The 24,778-nt window shown below is 45.7% G+C and overlaps 1 protein-coding gene across 5 annotated transcripts in view; it reads left to right on the top strand.

Annotated features, from left to right (window-relative positions):
- Ano2 (anoctamin 2) overlaps positions 1 to 24,778 on the top strand; it is a 345,087-nt gene that overhangs the window by 276,712 nt on the left and 43,597 nt on the right. For all 5 annotated transcript variants that reach the window (XM_063237730.1, XM_063237729.1, XM_063237731.1 and 2 more), the window contains 4 exons: positions 4,142 to 4,337; positions 21,251 to 21,362; positions 23,588 to 23,645; positions 23,813 to 23,913. In XM_063237730.1, the coding sequence (XP_063093800.1) occupies positions 4,142 to 4,337; positions 21,251 to 21,362; positions 23,588 to 23,645; positions 23,813 to 23,913 (467 nt within the window). The remainder of the gene's footprint in view (positions 1 to 4,141; positions 4,338 to 21,250; positions 21,363 to 23,587; positions 23,646 to 23,812; positions 23,914 to 24,778) is intronic.

The following is a 24,778-nucleotide window of genomic DNA, read 5'->3' as shown; positions in this document are numbered from 1 at the left end:
TAATAGAACCTCTTTTTACTCTCAGAAGGATTCCAGGTTGGACAATAAATTACACAGTCCCTTAACTGTTGGTTTCTAAGATGTCCTTGTGTGATACTAAATTTTCCTCATTCTTGATGTTTTTGAAAATCTAGTCCTCTAAAGAAAAGGATTTTCTGTTACCTGAGAACGCTGTATGTTGCTTAAGGATGAAGGAGGATGTGTGGTTAGTAAAGAATAATTTTTGTCATAAAATTAGGGTAAGTAGGGGCATGACTTGCAAGAACAAATAAATGCTCATCTCTTCGTCCTCTACTCTGTGTGGCTGATCCTTGGCAAGAAGTGTCAGGACTACAGCTTACAAGACCATCTTAGTGATGTCTCTCTGCCAGACAACCTGGCACAATTTTCATGGGACAACGAGAGTAGAGAAATGTACCTTGTTGTTCTCTTGATTTGTCCTGTTAGAAGCCAGCAGTGACAAAGATGAATTTTCTTTGTTTCAATCCTGTTGTGCCAAGGACTATTTTTTTTTTCATTTTGTTTTGCTATTATTATTTTTTTTCTTTCAGCATTAACTCTTTTTGATTTTTTTCCTTTCATCAGAGGCTTAGTCTCTTCCTCTAGTGCTCAGAACCTGAACTCTCCTTCCACGCACAGAGTACATGCACTGACCACTTGAATACTGGAAGCCCACCTTGGAATCCTCCTCCCTGGCCTGGTGACTGCAGTGGCCTTTGGCTGATCGCTCTGGTTTTGCACAGCTCCCTGCAGATTGTCACCAGCTTTGTCCCATACACCTCAGCAGTGCACTGACTTTTTAAAAAAGATCAGTGAAATCATGTCACATCTCTGCCTCAGACTGCTTAATGTCTTCCCACCTCCTGAGGTGCAGAAATGAACACTCAGGGCTGAGCCTGGTGCCCTGTGCCCACCCACCTCCTGCCCCAACTCTCTCCTTGTTCACTGTGCAGCAGTTGCCTGCCTGACACCTTCCGTCTATTCCCTCCCTTCCCTCCTTTAGGTCCTTGCTGAAAAAACACTATCTGGCCTTCCCTGACCTGTCCGTATGTCCCTGTTTTGCCTCATTTGTCCCCAAGTATTCTGTCCCATCAGATACTGTTTGTGTTATCTATTTGCAGGTCTAAATTTAATCCTTCCCCACTAGAAGATCAATTGCCTTTACAAAGGCAATTAATTGTTTTTATGAAAAATGTTAAATACACATTGATGGGATTTCGTGGGATATTTTCATCATCCGCACAGCGTGCACTGATCACATCTGACCACTGTTCTTACACCCCTCTCTCACTCCATGATGGCTCCCTTTCTGGTTCTTTGAAATCACTGTTCTACTTTCAGTTCAGTTTATTTTAGCCTCCACTTATGTGAGAGAGCATGTGATCCTCGGCTTTCTGCATCTTAGTTTACTTAACATCATGTCCTGTAGTTCCATCCATTCTGCTGCAAATGATAGGATTCAATTCTTTATTATGGCTGAGTAATACTCCACTGTGTACATGTATCATATTTTTTTTCATCCCGTCTGTTGATGGGAACCTAGGCTGATTCCTTATCTCAGCTTTTTTGAATAGTGCCACGATAAATGTGGGCATGCAGAGATCTCTTTTGAATGTTGACTTAGTTTCTTTTGGATGTGTATCTAGGGGTCAGGTAGCTGGTGCAGAGTCAGGTTCATGAGCTACACACTTCAAGTAGCAAGGAAAAGTGTTCATCCTTCCCTATCTTTGTAGCCAGGTCTCTTAGAGAAGCAGTAGAACAGATCTCCTCTCTTTAGCTTCTTCTCCCATACCCCTCCCTAAGACTCTAAAGTAAAGAATGTTTTTGCCATTGTTTTCTTTCTTGAAACTCCAACCCCAAATTCACATATAGACACACACAGACTCTCTCTCTCTATCTCTTTCTCTCTTTGTCTCTGTCTGTCTGTCTGTCTGTCTCATTGCCTGGCTTCCTCTGCCACATCAATACTCCCATCACTGGTCTTCACTGCAAAAGTGATTTTGTGGGGAAAGAATCTCACACCACATTTTCCAGGCCCTTACTGTCTGGTGGTGACAATCCCAGAGGAGCAGGAAGTGAATGTACATTGTTGGAGTGGGTGATGTCATGTCCAGGTTTCTCGCTCATGTGGCCGTCATCCCTCCACATGTCCGCGGGCGAAGAGGGGCCTCCCACAGAGTGTTTTTCCCATCTGTCTCCTCTGCACACAGCATACAGACACATTCTCTCTCTCTCTCTCTCTCTCTCTCTCTCTCTCTCTCTCTCTCACACACACACACACACACACACACACACACACGCACGCACATTCTTTACCTGGAGAATACTACCTTCCTGCCTTTCTTACTAAGACTCTTCTTCACATCATGACACACAGGACAAGGAGGAACATTTGTCAAGCACATCAGAGTAGGCAGCTGCGTCTGCCACCAGTGCTCCATGTGTCAGCATCCCAGCATCCCCAGAAGTCTAAAGACATCTATGTCTTCTCACATCTGCAACCCATTCCCAGCCCTCCGGAGTGTCACACTGCCTGCAATTCCCCTCTACCCTGTACTGTCCCTCCCCTCCAGAATATGAAATCTGGCACAGTTTCTTCTGTCAGTGGCACCCCCTACTTCCCTGTCCTTCCTCACATTTTCCATTTCACCCTCCATAGCCAGCACCCCTGTCCTCTATCCTCTAGAGAAATAGGACCTGCATGTCTCATTTGAAGAGAGTGCTACAAGGTTTTTTTTTTGTTGTTGTTGTTGTTTTTAAGATTTCACCTGCTTGTAGCAAGTTCAGATTTTCTCTGAGCAGGGTGTGCACTCCAGCAGTTGCTTAGTTGGGGCTTTCCCCCCCAACCCCCCCCCCCCGTGCTTTCTGGAAGTTGTCTACTCTTGGCTGTGATGGGGAAATGGAGGAAAGGGGTGGAGCTGTTGGTTCAGTGTAGGTCTAGGAGAGCCTCTTAGTCTAAGGTCCTAGAAATAGGCAATGGGAGAACTTAAGAGTTGGGTAGACTGATACATTTCCTTTAGGAACGTGTCACCAAGAGATTTGGACTTCAAATGAGAACTCTGCACCCTCCATTTGGAGCCAATGCTAGAGAAACTTTACTGCAATTTTTGTTTACTCTCAGTCTGAAAATACCATCCTTAATTACCTCTCCCTTTTCTCCTTTGAGCAACCTTACTTAACAGTCCCTCCCACCAAGATGTACCTCATGTCTTTTCAGCCCTTCGTGTCTCCTTTCTTCTCATGGATGGTCCCACTTCTTCCATGTGATTGGACCAATCAGCTCTGTCTGCTTCCCTGTTTTATGAGTTCCTGTAGCCGATAATTTCCTTATTTAGTAATTGTTATGATTTGCATCTAGATGTCCCCCGCCTCATGCCATCATGTGGTCATAAGCGGGGCTTTTCAAAGACGACTGGATCTAGGGTATGTGAATGTGGATTAAGGGTGTGATGGTGAGATTAAGGGTTTATGGTGTTCGATTAGGCCATTAATTGGTTTAGCAAGTTCTGTGTGTGGGTGTGGGAAGGCCCACCATAGGTATGGGTGGCATTACCAGTGAAGTTTATAGTCTAGATGAGATAAAAGAGAGAAGGAAGCTTGCTGCTTGCTGCTTCCTGCCTGTTCTTCTATGGACTGTTTCTCCCCTCAATACTGCTCTGCCATGCTACCCTACCATGGAGCCAGCCATCTATGGACTGAAGCCTCTACCTTGAGTATAGGGTACTATGTCTCAGTGATAACACATTAATTAAGACAGTACTTAATACTGTGTCCTTTTCTGTGATTTAAAGGTGTTCTCTTATCTCCATAATAGGTGGAAAACCCTCTAAGGAAAGAAATCAAAGGTTGTGTTGTATACCCCACAGTGCTCAGAGTTTTAATCCTTTGTGTGTGCATGCATGTGTGTGTATATGCATGTTCCAGGCCATTTGAATTCTGTTAAAGACTAAAGCTACTCTCCCCTGGAAAATGTACCTACTCCAGAATTCTGTGTGAGAATTCCGGGGGGCAGGGAATTGAGATTCCCTCGGTGCTGCAGCTTAGTAATACCTGGCAAAGCAAGCAGTGCTTTTGGCTGGGCGAAGAATAGTGCTCAGTTACTTCCTGCTAAGCTGTGCCTCTCGCTGTTTACCCTGAACAGATTGCCTTGACGTTCTCGATCGTTTTTGGGGTCATTGTGTATCGGATCACAACTGCGGCTGCTCTGTCTCTCAACAAGGCCACACGCTCCAATGTCCGTGTGACAGTAACAGCCACGGCGGTCATCATCAACCTCGTAGTCATCCTCATTCTGGACGAGATCTATGGAGCCGTGGCCAAGTGGCTCACCAAAATAGGTACTGTGCCGCAAACCCTGTCTTTGTCTTGGCGCTCCTTGACTGTATGTAAGGTGCTTGCAACTATGATCCCAGGTGAAAAATACATGGGAATAGAGTGCTTTGCAGAGTGCATCATAGTGGAAAAAATGAGAAAGTACAAGGCCTTTGTACTTGAACCTTAAAGGCTTCCCCTAAAGGCAAGAATCTTCCGTGTAACAGTCAGTTGTCCTTCAGTTCATGTTGAGTGCCTCATGTGACAGGGAGCTCACTATCCCCTAAGGATAATCCACGGTATCTGTTCATTTTAGCATCACTTACCAGCAAGGCAGATTCAACACTTCCTGTTAAAAATGACTTGAGTTTGAGCTCTCCTTATTTTCCCAGCAGCATTTACAAAGTGGAGGAAAGCCTCTTGATACTTGAGACCAGGAGGGTCTTATCTATCCCAGAAAATCCCCACATTTCCCAGGCCCTGAGAAGACTTCAAAGCAGCATATCAAACTTCCCAGCTTCAAGCCAGTGAGAAATTGCAGTGGCCCCTGCACTCCGCTGTGTCATCTGAGCCACAGTCGGCTGTTGCCTGAGCTCCTCATTCCACACATGAGATGGGGAGATGGGGGAGGCTGAGAGGGAGGACCCTTTCCTCACTGTTCTTACTCTAGGTGGCCAGGGTTCACCCTTTTCCTCTTTGATTTCAGGAATTTCCCTCTTGACTGCAGAACTATGTGACCCAGCAGCTTCTAACTTCATAGGGAAGCTGAGTTAAAGGTGTGATGTCTTTAATTTACTGACCAGCTAGAAGCTGACTTGGTAGGGTGCCAGCCTACTCAGGGCAGCCTTTTCTGGAGGACTGGAGCATTCCACAGTGCTGCTTGGTCAATGCCTTTCTGCAGTACGGCCTCTTCTCTGAGACTGCACATAGTGGCACCTGCTTTTGAGTTCCCTGGTGACTGAGGCAGATTGTCACCAGAAGAGCAACTCTGATGTCTTCAACACATATAAGGGTTGGCTGTGTTCCTTCCTAAGGTCCTTGAGAGCAATCAGAGAGGTTTCAGTCAGTGTACTTGGTGCTGTGGGAGCCCCTAGGCAATGCATTTGACTGCAGGGGACTCAGGGAGGTTTGGAGGCTGAGGCCCCTAACTGGGACCTCAGAAGTAAATGGTGGGCATGTGTGGAGGAGGGAGGAGCAGGCAGGGGGACGGCAATTTCCTGGCAAAGGAAACAAACCAAGAAATGTGTCCCCAAGGGAGAAGTGACACGTGGCCACTGGGCCTGTTGGGGAGTTTTCCACTTGTTTGTTTCCTACTTTTTTCTGGATGTAAATACCAGTGGAACAAAGAGTCAAGCTCAACATATGGGAGAAGGAAATTGTGATGTGTGTCCTGGAAGAACAGGATACCAGGGAGGTGGCTGTTGTGGGGACCATGGAGTGTCCAGGCCACAGTGCAATGGGAATCAGGCCCAGGAATTGACAGATAGCTGCCTTTATATTTTGGTGGAAGATTTTAAAAATCGGGCCAAGGACCCTGTGGTTATTCTCATATATAACTGAATGGTGTTGCTGCAGCTCAGAGGGGAATCTGGTCAACTTTGCCATCCTCCTGGCCTGTCCCCGAACCAGGAGAGAAATAAGGTGACAGAAATGGACAAAAGTCAACATGTAAGCCCTACAACTGAAAAAGGTCACAACGGAGGGAGCAGATTAGTGGAAAAGCCAAACAAACTTCTTAATACTGAATGCCTCACAGATTACTCTCTCAGTGGCAGCTGTACAGTCCTGCAGGGATTAGGTCATGCGAGGGCACAGAACACCTGCTTCGTGAAAGACCTCTGCGCTTAAAAGAAGGGTAGGGACAGCAGGAGTCGAGGAATGCCGTGTCACTTTCCAGAGTGACCCATGAGTCAGGCTGCTCTCCTTGTACTGTCCAAGAGCAGGTGTAGGGAGACAAACAAAGACAGTGAAGGTGAGCCTTTTAGAGCTTTCAGTGATGGCAAACAGCCTGCTGTGGGACACATGCCATAGATTTGCCACCGCTGAGCTAGGACATTGCAACTGACTGTGCCCCTTCCCTCTGGATGAGACATGGAGAATGGGAAAAAGATGTCTCCATTGACCACCTGGTCCTGATCCAACGTCACTGAGGAAGTGTGTGACATATTGGAGGTATATTCTTGCAAAGTCAATCAGGGAGGGGCAGGAGGATCTAGTGTAAAGAAGATTGTGGGACAGGAAGCAGGGAGAAGAAGAACAGGAAGTCAGGGATGCTGTAGAGATTTCTTTTTGTTGTCTACTTGTGCTTTTCTTACACAACTCCAGGTGACGGTAAAGAGTAGAAGATAGAGTGGCCAACAAGGTCAGCAATCAAAAATTCACTTACAAATACTTAGAGAGCAATTCCTACCTGCAAAGCTGGATCCTAACTCTTTTAAGGCCAGGAACAAAGTGTATCTTACCCCTAATTTCCACACTAAAGCTCTACAGGCTATTCCTCAGTCTCCCTCCTCCCCAGAAAGCTCAGGCAACTCCAGCTTGTGAAGCCAGTGTCAGGTACTTCATAGGAAGTTTCCCAGAAGGAGACAGAAGTCTACATTCTGTTCTTTGTGATTACAGTACTTATAAAGTGTTCTTAAACTCCAGAGTTTTTCTCATTTCTTCACAAAAGCTTCGTGTGGCTGGGACAGAAAGTATTCAAGTATCGTTTTACTAAGTTTGAAACTCAGAATTTTCTTCTCAAACACAGACACCTGTTAAGCTACTTTGATGTGAGTTTGTTACTGGCTGTATTGATGTGGTCTCTGCTCAGGGATCTTGGGGACATTGTCCTGGGCTGTTGCTCTTATTGGTCCCAGGCTGGATGCTCTCAGAAGGTTCCCTACTGCTGTGTAGTTAGGAACCAACTTACCCTTTCTCAAACTGCAGATTTGCAGGCATCACTCAACTCAGGTCCCTCAGAGAGTTCTCTCGAGAGCTTCCCATTGCTCTTATGACAGATAAAGACCAATGTATAAGGCTCTCAACCTCCTTCCCACTGTACTCCTTCTCCCCAGCCAACTCACTCAACTGTCGGCCATCCAGGCCAACTCGGGTGTTCCCACCCCAGTGTCGGCTCCTGCTGCAGAAGCTGTTGTGATGACCATCAGTGCCCCTACTACAAAAGGCTTCTTGAAACTGGCTCCTCTGTGAACCCTGGTCTTGAAACCCAGTGCTCAGTGACTTCCTGCACCTCTGATCTCTCCTGGCACAGATGCCTCACTCATTTGCTCCTCTACTGGTGTTTATAGGGTGCCCATTTTGTGCCTGGCACAAGTCTTTACAGTACTGTGGATTGAACCTATCACCTTCATTCTGAGCTACATCACCAGATCTTTTTTAATTTTTTATTTTGAGGCAGGATTTCAATAAGTCACTAAGCTTTCCGGGCTGAATTTGAACACATGATCCTCCTGCCTGTACCTCTCAGACTTCAGGAACCACATGTGTGCACTACGACCCCTGATTGTGTCAGGCACATTTCTAGGACCACAGCAATAAATAAAACTCCATTTCCTGTGGCTGTTATGCTCATGTTATGTAAGGGAAAGGTAGACCACAAACAAGAATGATTCCTAAAGTGATTTGAGGTGGATCACTTCCGGCCAGGTGGTTGAGAAAGGGCCTACTGAGTTGGTAAACTTGTGGGTGAGACCTGAAGGGCAGGAAGGAGCTTTACACACAAGGGAAAGGCACAGGCTGAGAAACATCAAAGACAAGGGCTGCAGGTAGGAAGCTGCCTAGAAGGTGTTGTCCACACTGCTCCTTGAGCGTTGGTCATACACTGTCTTACAGTACTGCACCTGTTTACATTGGAATAGACTGGGCTGTGCTAGGGCAATGAAGTCATCTCACACCTTGCCTGCATAGCATAGCAGAGGTCGCTTGTTCACACTGCATGTCCGTGTAGCTGGGCAGAGCACTGTGCTGATGTAGTTTCTCAAGGACTCTGAGGACACCACATCAGGGAACGAGAACGGGAGGGTCCACAGAGGCTGTCAGATGCTTCATCTGGGAGTTTCCTTGTCTTTCCTGCTCACAGCTCACTGCTGAGCACCATCCCAGGCCTGAAGTGTGGGGTCAGGTTTACGCATGCATGGCCGCTTTACCCACTTACTGCAGCCAGACTGTCAAGCCCTTGAGAGCAGTGACCCTGCCTTTCATTTATCTTTCCCTCCTACACAGTACCAGACTCCTGGGAGATCCTCATATGTCTCTGGGGACCATTATTGGTAAAACACATTCCTGTCTTCATACATTCAAAAGTTTTAGAATGATGCCCACAGCTAAGTGTCCTGTAGGCCTCAGCAGAGGCTGCTGGAAGCAGTCGTGTACCCATTCCTTCAATGCTGCCTGTCTACTCAATGATTCAAGGAAACACTGAGGCAAAAAGGCAAGTGTGGGTTGTGCTGCTGGAAGCAGCCAGGATGTCAGAGGACTGGAAGTCTCCTTGATGGTGAGGCATGCTCACCTAAAAAGATGGTCATACACAGCAGGTGACCAGAGTACTAGCAGGCACAGACACAGTTCCAGGCCCACTTGGAGACATAAGACTGGGGATAAAACCCACCTAATGGAGGGAGAAGTCTTCCAGGCTTAGGAGCTCGCTTTGCCATTCTCACGCTGGGTTTAATACCCATCTGGCTTCCTGCCCTGGGTCTCCTGATAGCTGAGGAGGCTGTGACTCGGTGCATTGCTTGCCAGGTGCAAACAGCTGGTGGCACAGCCCCGTCAAGTTCCCAAGTGTTCCCTGCAAGGCTGGGTGGTGGGAGACCAATTTTCTAGGCACATTTCTCAACAAGTTCCTGTATCAGGGCTTTTTGAGGTGCATTATTGCCCAAAATATTTAGGACAAATGACAAAATTTATTAAGTGCCTTGAAAGTGCTCAACTCAGCAGTGGTAGTTAGAAACTATAATGGTCTTCCTGGCTTGCCCTGTAACAGTGACAGTGGACTTGGGTACAAACAAGGCCATAATATGGAGACAGCATAGTACTGGGTCCTGAGCTGAAACTTTGGTGTCTACAGAAGTAGACAATGCATTGGATCTTTGTCTGAGAGAGAACCTGGCCAGTATGGCTGGGAGTTCTCAGCATGCACGTTCAGGAAGCGTGAGTGGCTGAAATTTGTGGGCAAATGGGGTAAAGATTTCAACAGCAGGAGGTATCCATGTCTTAGTACCTGGGGATCTGTCAGTGATCTTTTCATTCCTCGAATGGAGCAGTGATGGGTGCCAGACATAGAGAAAAGACCCAGGTCTTATGGGAGGAAGTAAGCAAGTGCTGGGCAGGAGGTCAGGACCCCAGCTGGGGCAAACAGGATAGGACTCAGGTATGTGTGGTGGGCAGCTAGTGCATGAGGCAGGAAAATCAGGGAAAACAAGCTCACCAGCACAAGGCTTGCTTCCTCCTTGTGTCAGGATCCAGGGCATCCCATGTCTTTTAGGCAAGGAACAGCTGAGCCCCCACATTTTAGAAGGTGATGTCTCAGGCTCCCAAAAACTGTAGTCTGTTAGAATCAACAAGCATGGGCCAGGCTTGGCCTGGAGGAGGTGTCTGGAGCTCACTCTAGCTAGGAATTCTGCTGGGCAGGGATTGTGGAGGAGACAGAGGAGACAGCTTTAAGGCTGAATAATCAAGGTGCCATGGGCTCATTGTTATCAATATCATTCTCTAGCTTGAACTTTTCCTCCTCTTCCCCTTCTTCCACTTCCTCCATGCTCCCCACTCCTCTCCTGCCCCATCTTCCCTCCCTCTGCCACCTTCGTTTCAAAATGGCCTGCAAAGTGCTGGTGGTATGAGCGATACTGAAATTCATCCTTCCCCCTCCAGTGGATCTCTTCAAGTTACAGGGCTGAGTTTATTGTAGGTGCTTGAAGGACAGATTACTGAGTCAAATCAAAGTCTCCAAGTCCCATGAAAATGACTGTGTTTGTGGGTTGTTTAAACATTGCTGTGGCCCACTCCAGAGTGTCTCTGCCCTAGATGTTTCTGGCTGAGAATTGGAAAAAGAATGGGAAGAAAAGGAGGGATAGGACAAAGAATTGAGGGTTATAGGATGTCATCTTGGAGTACCAGACACTCGGAGGCATTGTGGGTACTTTGTCCACATCGCTTTCACAGTCACACACGGACAAACATTCACAGGAAACTTATCTACCCCAGCACTGTTCTAAGCACTTTCCCTAAATCAGTACAGATGGTCTCCAAGTTTGATATGTGGTGGGCTTGTGTCCTAATAAACCCATCGTGTTTTGACAATGCTCAAATACACTTACTTTAGCTAATCTACTGAGCATAGTCACTTAGCAACACAGTACACTGCACAGTGCACCCACTCTTCCTCTTGGGATCTTTGTGGCTGACTCACTGTTGCTGCCCAGTGTCACAGGAGTTTCTTGCTGCATAGCCCTAGCCCTGGAAAAGATCACAATTCATCAGTTTCCCCTAGATGAGTATTGCTTTCCCACAGCCATGAGGCTGAAATAATATCAGTTGAGCCATCATAAAACTGGGCACTATCTGTATACTTAATCTTCAAAACAGGCACAATGAAAAGGTGTTCTTAACATCCCCATTTTAGAGGTAAGAAGACTGAGGCAGAGAAAGGTAAGTAACACGTGCTGGTTCACAGAGACAGTTAGTAGTGCATCTGGCTATACACCCACAGGCTGGCCCTGTGATGCTTGATTACCTTGAAACATGTTACCATTGTGTCTCAGGATAGCTTAAATTTCTGGAAAAGTAAAACACAACATGAGTTATAGAAGGTATAAAATACAGTATATCTGTGCATGTGACTGGCAAGTGTTCAGGAGGCTCTGAGACAGGGACAAACAGGTGGACCAGGTGCCTCATGCAGGGAGCCCTGCTTTGGGAACCCTGCTCTATTTGAGTCCATCCATCCTTCCCATAGCCCTGCATATGACGAGGTAGTGGAGGGCCACCGACTTTGCCTGGCGTCCTGTATGCTACACTCAATTTTAAAAAGAGGAAGAAACTTTTAAAAATTGAAATGCCAGCAGTCTAAATGTTTTCTTTCTATTCTAAGATGCCCTCAACAAAAGGTAATGTATTAGTACTAATGAGAGAGAGAGAGAGAGAGAGAGAGAGAGAGAGAGAGAGAGAGAGAGAGATGCCTTCAGGGCAACAAAAGCTCTTTAAAGAGAACATCTTGGGTTTGTATGGATGGATCTAATTTTCCATCACATGTGGAGGAAGTACGCTCTTGGAGGACAGGGTGAAAGTGCCGTATTGATTGGATTCAGAGTCCCGGGAGGGGGGGGTCTCATGTCTGCAGAGAGCCTCCTGAGGAGCAGGTGCCCAGGGGAAGGATGTGTATGGGTCCGTGTTTGTTGGAGGGCGGGGGGTCCTAGCTTTCCTGAGGGCTTCACAGTGTCCTGGGAATTTGAAATCTGGCCTTTGATTCAGCTTACGGGCTGTATTCTCTTCCCTTCCTTTTTTGCTATGAGCTCCTGCCTTGCTGGGTGGCCTCTGGTGACTGGGCAGGAGGAGCCCAGTCTGTCCCATCTGGGGAGGCCCTGGAAGGGTGTGGCCAGAAAGCATTCTGCCATTGCCTGCCAGCCCCTCAGTGAGGTTGGCATGCCCTGTTGTAAGTGTTGTCTGGGGAGGGGACTGATACTATTAATAAAAACAATGTGCGATCATGGTTTGAGCCCAAGTTTGCGCAGTTGTTCATACCACCAGTGTGAAGGCATTAGAAGGCACACTGCTACTCTCAGTAGTTTAGTGCAACCATCAAGACATTCTTCCCAAACATGAGCGGTCACCTTGAACACAGCTCTCATTTTCCCAATCACTGAAATACTCACTCTTATCAGCAGGAAATCTTATATATTCCTCTCCTTTTCTAAGAACTCAGAAACTTAAGGGTCATGGTGACCAATCTTTGTTTCTTCTTCTCCTCAAATGTTTCTTCACTCGGAATAGATGGTGTTGCTTCTTGCTTCTCTGAGTATCTAACATTTCTGGCAGAATAGCATCCCCTCATCATTATAGTTTTCTTTCCTAGTCCTCCTTGGGATCCAGTGGTGCAGTTTTCTCTCTTTTCTGTTCACTGCAATGGAATCATGCCCTTTGACACTTCTGAGCTGGATCTTGCTGCTATAGGGTAATGGAAGGGTCAGATCAACATCTGCATATGAACAAGAAGCCACCTTGTATCCAGGTGTGTATCCAGCCTTGTTCCTCTATATCACATTCTGTAGCATACTGCTGTTGCATACTGGTCTGTCCTGTCCAGGAAAAAAGGGCTGGACTACTGCTAGGTGACTGTTCCTATTGCAATCCTGGACAGGCTGCTGAGCTTTCAAGGAAAGATGATCTCCTTCTGGGGCTCCATCAAGGAGCTGCTTCTGTCATTGTTCCTGTTTTCAGGACACACATGCACTTCTACCCATCTCTGGGAAGACTCCAACACGGAGACCCAGGACCAAGGAGCACACACAAAATGAACTCGGTCCTGTGAGGCACCATGCCATCCCTCCTGTGGAAAGCCATGCCACAGTGCCTGCCCAGCTTTCTAAGAGAGCTCTGCTGAGACCCTCAGTAGTCCACTGGCACCGCTCCACTGTGTCTCTCATGGATCATCTTCCTGCAGTGTAGAAGTGGAAGCAAATTTCTGAGCCTTGTGCTATGTTAAGTGCTTCTCAGCTTTATTTCACTTGGGAAAGGGATTGTTCCAGGGATCAGGCTGCCCAGGCTTGGGAAGATCAATTTACTTATCAGAGATGCTTGGTGGAAAGGTCTCGTGGTGTCCACCCCTTTGCTCTTCTTTATTCTCCATCATAGCCATGGAAGCCCTCACTCCTCAGAGATAGCCAAGTACTTCAAAGGAGAGGTCTCCATTCAGATACTATTTCACACCCTTGGGTGGTGATTAAGGGGAACAAAAACAGAGGGACTCAATGTGTCCAATTTTGAGCTCTTAAGTTTTCCTTCAAACCCATCACTTTTTACTTAATGTTTTCATCTCAAAAGGTGTCACTATTAACTACTCAAATGCTCCTATTAAAACTCAAGTGTCACCCTGGATCTCTCCCTGTTTTGTATCCCCAAAATCCATTCTGATGGTATATATTGTCCATTCCATTTTCAAACATATCCCAGGTCTCATCACCTTACCCAAGTTCCACCCTAATACTGATCAATCCATCCTACTCTGCTCTCTGCTTCTGATTTTGTCTTTCTTCCCATCTCCCATCACAGCTCATCTGTGTTATTTTAAATTTAACTTTGTCATAAGAGGTTTATTTGGCTCATGGTTTCTGATTGTTCAGTCCATGATTTGCCAACTATGGCAGAAAGGGCATGGTGGAAGGACATAGTAAAAAAGCTTACCCATGGCTGCCAGGAAGTGGAGGAAAAGAGGGAAAACGATGCAGATATACAAATGCAGAACATTCTCTTCAGGTTATACCCAGTGACCTCCTCCACCCAGGCTCCACCGCCTAACAGCACATACAGCTATGAGTATAGCACCCCATAAACCATTCACCTTCCAAAACCCACACCTCTGAACACATGAGACTTTTGGGGACATTTTAGATGTGAACCATAACAACCATGTCCCTGGCATGCTCAGAAGCCTCACGTGACTTCCCACTGGGCACTCTGCAAAGCCCGCAGGGACTCACTGTCCTTCCTCTCCAGTTTCACCCTTAACACTTCCTTCCACCCCAGATTACACCAGCCGCTGGAACCTGTCCCTTCCTGTTCAGCCTTGAACCTTTCGCCCAGGCCTTTGTCCTTCCTGTCATCACTACTTGGAGTACTGCCAGCGCATCAGGCCTCAGCTCCCGGTCACCTCCTCAGGGGCCCTTCTTGATTCCTCCACCTACAATAGTTTTCACGTCTCCCTTTTCTTCTCCTTCTCATCTCCTTCCAAGTTCCTTTAATGCATATTTCTCTGTAAAATGATGCAAGAAAGCTACTTAACCTATGGCAGGCAGGAAAGGGCAGGGGAGAGAGAAGGCAGCCAGTGACAAATCTTCCTTGAGTGTTAACTCTACTAGACAGGGAGCTCGTTGGTCTGTTTACCACTGTCCTTCCAGGGCCCGGTGCCTCCACAGAATTGTCATTTAATACAGAGTTGTTGAAGGAAACAGGACAATCATGAGAAGATGAAAGCACTCTCTTAGGGCTATCATTCCTAGGAAGAAGGGAGAGACTGACCGGGGTCAGAATGGTCATTGTTTTTCACTGGGGTCTTGGTTTCCAGGTCAGTACATTTGTGAGATGACCGGTATCTTGGGAGTGTCCTGACTATAACACCACCTGTCCTCTTCCTGTCCCTATCCTTATAACAGGAAGGAATCTTCAGAGGGCAGTTGTGATATTCAAGTGGGGAACCCATGCTGCATGCCTGGGTAGTACCTGGAACGTGGTGGGTGCTGGGTGTGTAGGTCACATGACTGACCCTGCACTTGTCTCCCTCCTTCTCCCTCTGCCTCCTTGCCTCTTTCCTTCTCTCCCTCCATGTGTCTGTATTTCACTCTTGCTGTCACTTTCTGTCTCTCCAGTGTTTTCTTCTTAGTTCTATTTCTTTTCCTTAAAAGGGGATGCATGCACCAGGACACTATCACCAAGGGCCAGGTTACTAGCCTGCACAGTAGGTCTGCATTCATCTCTCTGAGGGTAAAAACCATCTTGCTGACTCTAAAGGGGGAGTATTCACGCTAAGAAGCTCCCCAGGGTGGCAGGAGTATCTCAGGAACAGCATCAGGAAGGACTTTCCAGTCTGAGTTGCTCTCAGCTCCCTCAGGTGTCCTACTGGCTGCCTAATTACCCAGCTGACTGGCTTCTCCTAGGTTGATTCCAGTCCCATAGCACAAACCAGGCAACAGCATCCTATACTGTGGCCCGTACACACACACACACACACACACACACACACACACACACATACACACACACACACAGAGGGGGCCGACCAGCTGGTTGGAGCATCAGAAAACTTTGTGGCTTGCACATCACCTTGAGGGGAAAGGAAGTTTGACGAGCAGGCACCTTTCTTACGTGCTCAGCCACACAGTCTCAGATTCTCCTTGCTTTGGCCCCAGCAGTGTCAGGGCTGGCAGAGTTGATATACACCCTCAGACCTCTCCCTGTTTTGTCTCGTTGTCATAATTATGTATCTGCTAGTTGGGCTGCTGGGGAAGCTAGTAAGGAGGAGTTGTTTTTTCTAAGAGTCAGACTCTCCAGCTGGCACCCTCTAGCTGATTGTACAGTTTCCATATGATTAGGAGGGAGCACTGGGGACTTTGATTCCTAAGCTGGCTCCCCTGGGACTAACTTAGGCTTTCACACTAATTATTTTCCAAGGCCACTTACAGCTGTGTCATTTGCACTCATATTTTTTCATGACACAATGCAACAGAGGTTTCATACTTCAAGGGACTGGGTAAGTAATGACCCTGTGTGAGAACCCTATCTGGCTCTCTGTGGGCTCCTGTTGGAGATCTGCTTCCATGGGTTGAGAGCAGGTGGGACTCTCAGATGACCTCTGATCAGCTGTAGAGGTTTGCTGGGGAGGTTGGGTTTCAGGAGAACCTAAATGATGGGGAAGGCTTGCTTGCTTACCTATTTATGCTGTCACGGCTGGGCCTTGCTTTAAATTCCTACAGCAATGCAATCTAAAGACATTTTATATGAAGTTGTAAGAAACACAGTGACAAATCATTTTTGTCCTAGAATTCTGACTGCTTCAGGAGCCTGCTCAGTGACAGAGAGCCCTTCGTGGCCTATAGATATTATCCCAGTGCCGGTGACCCTACGAATGATTGTCACCTGTGTCATGGGCAGGCCAAGTTCCCTGTGTTGGCTGTGAAAGAGACCCCCAAGTCCAGCCAGCGCTTCTGACTGTGGGTTGCCTTAGTCCGCAGCACTCTATTCTCTCCGTGCGGTGTAGCACCCTCTGAGGCTTTCCCTCCCCAGGGGCTCAGCGAGGCTCGCACCCTGGCCTTGGAGTTTTGACCCAGGTGGGGCACCTGGGTGATTTAGTGGCTGATCAAGTGGATTCAGATTGTTTATTGGAAATGCTCGTTATTTATGATAGCTCATGGCCCTGAAAGCACAGGCACAGGCTGCTTTTAGGAATAAAACTAATAAATAATAGCCTGGCCATGATTTATCAGCATGGAGGAAGGGAGCTGCTCAGTTCCAGTTGCGGCAAAGAGGTCTGAAAGCAGCAGATTCCCTCTTCAGAGGATGTGGAGGAAATTCCTGTAGGGATGGGGAGATCTGAGTACAGACAGTTCAAAGGGGATTATAAAAGGAAATTAAAGACACGTGCCACCCTATACCTCATCCTAATCCCTTTCTGGACAGATCTGCAAGATAAGTTTTTCCAATTTTCAGACCCTAAGACCTGATTATTTATTTTTAGATGACATAGGTTTTAATTTTCTCACTCCCCAAAAAATATTTTAAGAGAGATGAGTTGCGGTTACATTACTTTTGAATTGAATGCCTCAGGCACACTGAACAGACATTCAAATTCCTATGAGAATAAGGCAAACAAATATACTCGTAAAAGGTTTTTCCTTTCTGTCTTTTTTCTCCTCCTTCCTACCCTTTCTTTTTTCCCTCCATCCCTTTCTTCCTTTTCCTTCACTTCCCTGTTTCTCCTCTTCTTCCTTCACCTACCCATGATCATTTCTGTCTCTCTCTCTTCCAGTCTCTCTCATTGGTGATGCAGATGCCAGTGCTTGTGGGAGCCCTGTGCCTTGTGGTGAAATAGCACTCAGAGCTTTAGCACATCTCCCAAGGAAACGGGGTCAGGATTCTTTTATAAATCTTCACTGAGGAAGCAAATCAAGTTGTTGTTGTACTACAAACTATTCAGCAAAAGTTAACGAAATTTCCCCTGAGTGTCTCTGCCCATTTCTTCTGTGCTGTCCCTCTGTGCCCTTCTGTTCCACCTCACAGTCGCTAGTATCTTCCGAGGCCTGCACTGAACTCCAGCACCCCTTTCTCACCACACACAGGCTGTTTCTCTCTTTCTGCTGCTTGTCTCATGTATCTTTACGTCTGTCATTTTATTCATCAAAGACAGGCAACACTGTAGGAAGGTGACAGATATTTTCTCACTCTTCCAAGTAATATTTCCTGTCGTTAATTCATTCATTCATTCAATAAAGGTACCTGGTAAGTGCTTCTGGCAACAGCTGTGGTCCACCCAGGTGGGTCTCTTTGATCTCACTCAGGGTAAAATTAAAGCTGTGTGTGGCAGGAGCAGGGCAGGAGTGTGAGGAGGTGACAGGATTGAGAGCCACAGGAAGGTTTATGATTATGGATCTTAAACTGACAGTGGCCGTGGAGATCACTGGCTCATGTTTTAACCCATGCTTTGGAACTGTTTCTTTCAGCCAAAGGCTTCAAAAGTCAACCTGAAAAAGGAATGTAGAATCTTTGGTTCTGTGAAGACCTGATGTGTGTAAATCGAACAGGGAGAATGGGTCTCTTAGTTGGGATAGGGTAGTAGCAGAGAGAAGGAAGGTCTTACACATTAGAGGTCTAGCAGTGTTGTTAGCACACATGAACCAAAGAAGGGCTATTAGAAATGGCTGCGTTAACTGTAGATAGTAAAAGTCATTATTCAAATTTGGTGAAATAGTGTGATATTGCTCAGATCTTTTCTCTGTGGGACTGTGTCCTTCCTCACATGTTAGGAAGGAGAAAAATCACAATGCTGCCAGTTGAGGGGTAGGACGGTAGACCTTTCCAATTTACTGTAGCCCCTATGGGATTGCAGTGGTGTCCCTAGAATACAGAACAGGCAGTGCTATTGCAAAAGTAGCACTCTGGGACACCATGCTTTCCCATTCTTAGAGCCCCTCCCAACTCATAGGACTGGTCTCTGTTCTGCAGTCTCCTTTATGGTCTTGTGGTTATGTTTGGACCACCATTGTGCCGACCAAGTTCTTGGTAGAGACCCTACACTTGCTTTGTCACTGTCCTCTGCTAATACTATGCTTTACTATTGCACATACAGCTCAGAAGGTTCCTCCATGGTTTATTATTGAAACTCTTTCTTAGGCCTCCAGAAGATAGTTTGTGTCTGTTTTGGATGATGTGCTATTTAGAGGATTTTAGAATAAATTGCCAGTGGTTTCTGCTAAAGGCAATGAATGTCACATTCACACACTTTATCTCTCAGAGTTTTTCTCATGTACCATGCATAGACTCCACAGTGCACAGGCTTGGGCTTCAGGCCCCTGCTGACCTCAGTGACCCCTTGTCTTGCTCAGAAACACTACCCCTACTATCTAGGGGCCTTTCCCTTTGTTCAGTAATGTGCAACTAGTGTTTCAGGGTTTGTCTCCCAAGGTTCCACCTGCATTAATGCACTGGTGCACTGGAGCATATCTAGCAGCCAAAGCACAGGTTGTAGAAACGCTATAAACTGTTAAGAGTGATTCCTTGCTCCTGCTGCAGTTTGCCCAGATGTTTGGAGGGCAGCCCTGTGTTGGTGATTCACATACCAAGAATTCCACTTTGTTCTGGTGTAGCTCTGGTCCAGTGGCTGGAATCTTCCTAGGAGGTGAGGGAAGAAAGACAGGGAGAGTAGACGACTTTATGGACAGTCGTTGAGAGCAAGCTTGGGAGTGGCCACCTTCACTTCCATGCATAGCTTCTGGGCCACAGTTCATGTAGAAAGCCCTCAGTGTGTATCCAGGAGAGGGGAGGAGTTTGCTATGCATCTGGGCAACATCTGCCTCGCAGACTCACCCAAGAGGCTTGGATTGATTCCAACAGTGATCTTAAACCAGTGAGGGACTTGCACTTGTTTACGCATCAGTGGAATCTTCTGCAGTGTGCTTCACTTGGTTCTGTACAAGGTTGCTAGTGGAACTGAGCCCCTATTGCCTCAAGTATAGTATTAAGCTGTTTGTGACCATATATGTTTCCTCCCTCACTTCTCTATCTCATTATTCATTTCTTCTCCAAGTGTATTAGTCATTTTCCTGTCAGTGGGTCAAAATACCTGACACCTACAGATTGAAGGAGGAGAGGTTTATTTTAGCTCACAGTTTCGGAGGTTTTAGTTCATGGTTATCTGACTCAGAAGCAGAAACAGCATAGTAGAGGGGCGTGGCAGGAGAAAGCTATTCAACCCATGGCAGCCAACAAGGAAGGACAGATAGATAGATAGATAGATAGATAAGAGATAGAGAGAGAGAGAAAGAGACACACACACACAGAGAAAGAGACAGAGAGACAGAGACAGACAGATAGACAGAGAGACTCCTCAGATACATGCCCTCCGGAAAGCACCTCTTCCAACCAGGGCCTAACAGCACTTCAGCCATAAACTCATCACTAGATTAATTCATTAATAAATATTACACCCTCATTATCTACTCACATTTTAAAAGCTGCACTTCCAAACATATGAGATGGTGTGGGGACATTTTAGATGTGAACCATAACATCAGTTTTGCAAAGAAAACTTCCCATATAAATTATCTACTCCTAAATTTTTGACTTACAGGAATCCAAACAATGTACATAGGCCATCAGCAATAGCTGTATTATGTTAATTTTCAAAGGATATGGTGTAAATAATTAATACAGAGAGTTCTCTTATATAGTACAGATACTATAAAAGGAAACAGGAGAATATTACTACCAGCTAATGGCATCTAAGAAAACTTCCAGAAGAAGATTATGATAACATTTAGTTTGGATGTTAAAAGTGTAAAAGATTTGTCCCTGATACCATGAGTCAGGGGAGAGCATTCTAGGGGACAGAACAAGATCTTATATTTATTTCTTTAAGGATTTCTATGTAACCTGTGTGTGTATCAGGTAGGCAGGAAAGTCCAGGTGGGCCTATACTCTACTACCAACTAGACACAACACTCCCTGGGGTGGGTGGCCCTGAACTGTGGCCCTGTATGCAGCATGCATTCCGGTTATAATAATCAGTACACAAGGTATAACATAATATTTTTCCTCTGCCCCTGAAAGTGGCCTTTTAGAATATCTTCAAGTTTGTGCTCTGTACTCAATTTGTATGTTGAAGTCCTAATCTCCAAGGTCATAGTATTAAGCATTGACATTTGAAAAGTGACCTCAGGTCATGAGGGCAGAGACTTCATGGAGGAAGAGAGAAACTTTATGTAAAAAGGCCACAAAGAAATGCTTAGCTCTTCCACCACATGAGCAATGAAGTGCTATGAACCAGAGAGTGGCCTTTGCTGGACACTGAATCTGCCTTAGTCTTGACTACCAGGCTTCCAGAACTGTAAGAAATAGATTTATGCTTCCCATAAACTACTTACTTTATGGAATTTTGCTATCTGAGTCCAAATGGTTTAAGAATTCCCTATAGCTTCTTATCTTTAAACACCATTTATCACGGTCCATGGGGCCTGTGTAACATATCCCACACCCATGTCCACTGTAGCTTCCCAGATGATGTGAGTCCTCTGAAGACACTTCTAAGAGTTCTGCCTAGTACTTCTTAAGGTCAGCTGACCTCACTTTGAGACTGTGGCACACTGGGGCTGTGACCTGAGAACTAGAGACATATGGTTCAGCTTGTGTTTGTCTCACTTACCTGATGAGCTTTTGTCATTGGAGTGAGATGTCTCATCTTATCCCAAAGACAGACAGGTGAGTATTTTCCTATTAGGAATGGTGGAGAAAAAAACCAGAAACAACTCTGGTTCTGTGTTTGAGAAGTCTTTTTAGTCAAAGATTGTTGCACCAGTAAAATCTTATGGAAATGGAAAGTGCACAGATAAAATCTGATGAAGAAAGCTTGATGAAGGAAGGGTGGTTCTCTCTGAAGGAGTAGCTTGAGAAGTGATGGCTTATGTTAAGGTCAGGACTCTGAATTACCGTTGTCTCCAACTTTGCTCTTGTTTTGCAGAGGTTCCAAAAACAGAACAGACTTTTGAAGAGCGCTTGATACTCAAAGCTTTCTTGCTAAAGTTTGTCAATGCCTACTCTCCCATCTTCTACGTGGCCTTTTTCAAGGGGAGGTGAGTGTAACAATGGCACAGATAGAAAACTAATTTGTCACTAAGATGGTCCTCTACCACTGGGACCAACAGGGCAGCCCATCCCTTCTGTCAACTCATTTCCTCAGTCCTGTTCTCCACTTACTGTCTGGGATGAAATGCCATCTACTTGGCTGTTCTCTTCAGATTCTAATAATTAGGGCAATTTTGAGAATGAAACAAAGGAAATTTCCTTGCTAGCCAATGGTTTTTAGGGTTTTCGATGTGATTCTTGTGCTAACTACCAGGAGTTACCACAGGCTTCACAGGGTAAGAACACTGTGCTTCTCAAGACTGTCCCTAGTTCAGACAGCCACAAGCTCTGATGTTCCCAGGACAATTGCAGTTCTTATCCACTGATGCAAATTCAGGGTTCCCACTATCCCCTCAGGTTCAGTAATATACTAGGTTGACTCAAAAACTCCAACTGTAAGTGTAAATGTCATACTTACAGTTACAGTTTTATTTTGGTAAAGAGATAGAAATCAATCAAAGAAATAAGATACATAGGTGCGACCTAGGAGAGTCTTAGTCATGAAGCTTGCTTGTCCTCAGGATTCATCATCCTCTTGGCACATCTGTGTGTATCAGGAACCAGGAAGCTCACCTGAGCTTTAATGTCCAGGGTTGCTGGATTTCATTACCCAGACATAACTGACTGAATCATTTACCATGTGAGTTACCTCAGTCTGTAGCATCCACCTCCCCTTCCCAGGCCAGACTGCTGTCATTTGGCCCAAAGCCTCAACCTGCATGATGGGTCTGTCTGGCATTCCTTGCCTTCATTCTGAGTAATCTCATTAACATAAATTTAGGTATAGTCCTAGGGGTTCACTATGAATAACAAAGACACTGCTATCACTCTGGAAACTACAAGGATTTAGGGGCCCTTCTGAGGACCAAGGACAAGAGCAAGTATCATTTTTATTATGTTGGAAGTATGAATATGAAATCACACCTGATAAGTAATTGGTGATCAGGCCAGTTGGAAACCTACAATGGTATTTTCTATCAAACGTCAATGAGTTGTGTCAAGCAAGCTTCCCTAGAGCTAAAAGATCATCAAACATGCAAACCAAACACTGTCAGTATATAGATTTCATAATTTCTTATACATGTGTTTGTGACCCAAAACATAGCCCTCTTCCCAGGACATCCCATGACTGTCCTTGGCTATCATGAAATTTAAGTAGCAGAAAAGCTATCCATATTAAGGAATATGTACTTCATTGAAACTTTCCGTATCAATTTAATAGCAATGACAAATTGCACACATAATATTTCAGAGCAACAAGTGTAGGCTCTTAGATAAACCTGTGTTATGTTGAAGGAGCTAAGCATGGCAATAGCAGCACTGAAATCCATGCTATGTGCCATAATATGCAGGACAGAGAAAGTGTTGGGGTACTGGGGGTAGCACCCAGTGGCACAGCGCTTGCTTGGCTTGCATGTGTGAGGCTCTTGCTCACACCTCAGCACCACAGTTAAACAATCATTTGTAGTGCAGGGAGAAGGCTTAGTTAGAAACAGAAGCAACAAGACCTCAGAGAAGGAAAGATCTAGACACATCCTGAAATGAATGAGGATTTCAACAGATGGTGGGGTGATGACAATTCAGGGAAGTAGAGCTCTTCTATTTACCGGTCTGAATCCATGACTCTTACCTCTCTAATTTCCCCGCTGCCCAATCTTCTTAACCCCAATAAAATCAACTTTATTTAAAAGGGGCATGGGGCAGGCTTCATCCTTTCCTTTGACTATTTTCAATAAAAGGTTAGAATTCTTTTACGACTACAAGGATCTCTACTTACAATTTTAGTCAACCTCATGCTTAATTTCCTGGAAAACCATAGCTCTCACCAAGGAGTTGTCATGAAAATTCAGTTCTTGACAGTAGCAGAAGGAAGAAAGTGCCCAGCCAGTCCTCCTATAGAGATACAAACCACACTCCAATCCTCCCCCTGCAACCATACTCCTCCCAACCCCACAGTACCATCAGCCTCAGCCCTGCCCAGCTCTGCTCCTGTCCCCAGGGACTGGGTTATAAGTATAGCCTATCTGGTAACAGGATCTGAACACGGGGCTCTGAGTGACCAGTACTCTTTGGGAGGACACTGGGAGAGGGCACTGTACACAGAAGGCACGTCCTCTGTCAACCCTGATAGACTTCATTTTCCTCTAATTCTCCACACATTTTTTGATTCCAGGTTTGTGGGCAGGCCTGGAAGCTATGTCTATGTGTTTGATGGCTACCGCATGGAAGAGGCAAGTATAGCTGGGGGGGGGGTGTCTCATGCCTGGTGAGCATTGCATAGATGCAGTTTTACACACTTGGTGTCACACCTGTCCTTGTCCCATCACGGCATTATTCATGTCTGCTCCCATGAGCATCACAGTCTGACTGGCACTTTCTTTATCTCTCTCTCTTGCAGTGTGCTCCAGGGGGCTGCCTCATGGAGCTCTGCATTCAGCTCAGCATCATCATGTTGGGAAAGCAGTTGATCCAGAACAACATCTTTGAGATTGGAGTCCCGTACGTAATCAGTCTTCTCACCTCTTTTAGCTGCCTGGGGCTAACCCAGGAGTGCCAGGGGTTTCAACGAGTTTTTCAAGGCTTCTCTTCTTTTCATATAACTTGGTTACTTGTTCTTCTGTCTACTGGGCAATAACTTTCCCCATGAGGCAGTTCCCCTCCCATTGACCTTGTCTGCCAATCTGATCTGGGATGTTTGTGGTTCAGAAGAATTTACCTCTTGCTTAAATACATATGACTAGTAAGTGGCAGAGGTAGAATTTAAATATCTCAGACACCAAAGTACATAATATTTTTCATGCTATTTTTCCTCCTAGGAAGTAAATGGAGAATATTCAATACAGTGGAAAAATGAATATGAAAATTAGAAATATAATGGCATCATTTAGGAAAAGGTCTGAAAAGACAGAATGGAATACATCATGTTAGGAGGGAAAGGCTGACTGGGTTGTTTTCATGTGGATTCTCTCTCCTTCTCCTATGGTTTTATGCACATTTTACAGAAGGACTTCTTTCAATCAGGTTTTGCATTGAGAAAGTCAGGAAAATAAACACCGATCACAGATCCTAAAGGAAAAGATGATGAAATAAGTTAAAATCTACCTACAGATCCAAGAAAAATGTAACCTCCTATGCTTTTCCTTTTTAATATTTCCATGAAGAATGAGAGAGACAGTCAGGGCCAGTTCTCTTGCAAACCACTCACAAAACTGACCGTTCTGGGGTGCAGCTGTCAGTCAGTCCCCCTAGGGTTAATTGAGGATTCTGGGACACAGTCTATCTCCTCACTAGAGATTTATTATGCATACCATACTAGTGGTTCTGAGAAGGCGCCCGGTAAGGAAATTTGATTAATCCCTGTCTT

This window comes from Cavia porcellus, unplaced genomic scaffold (assembly GCF_034190915.1).
Source record: "Cavia porcellus strain 051 isolate PalLab524CR breed Dunkin Hartley unplaced genomic scaffold, mCavPor4.1 scaffold_27, whole genome shotgun sequence".
Taxonomy (NCBI): Eukaryota; Metazoa; Chordata; class Mammalia; order Rodentia; family Caviidae; genus Cavia; species Cavia porcellus.
Note: the sequence above shows the minus strand (reverse complement) of the source record. Positions and strands in the feature narration are given on the sequence as shown.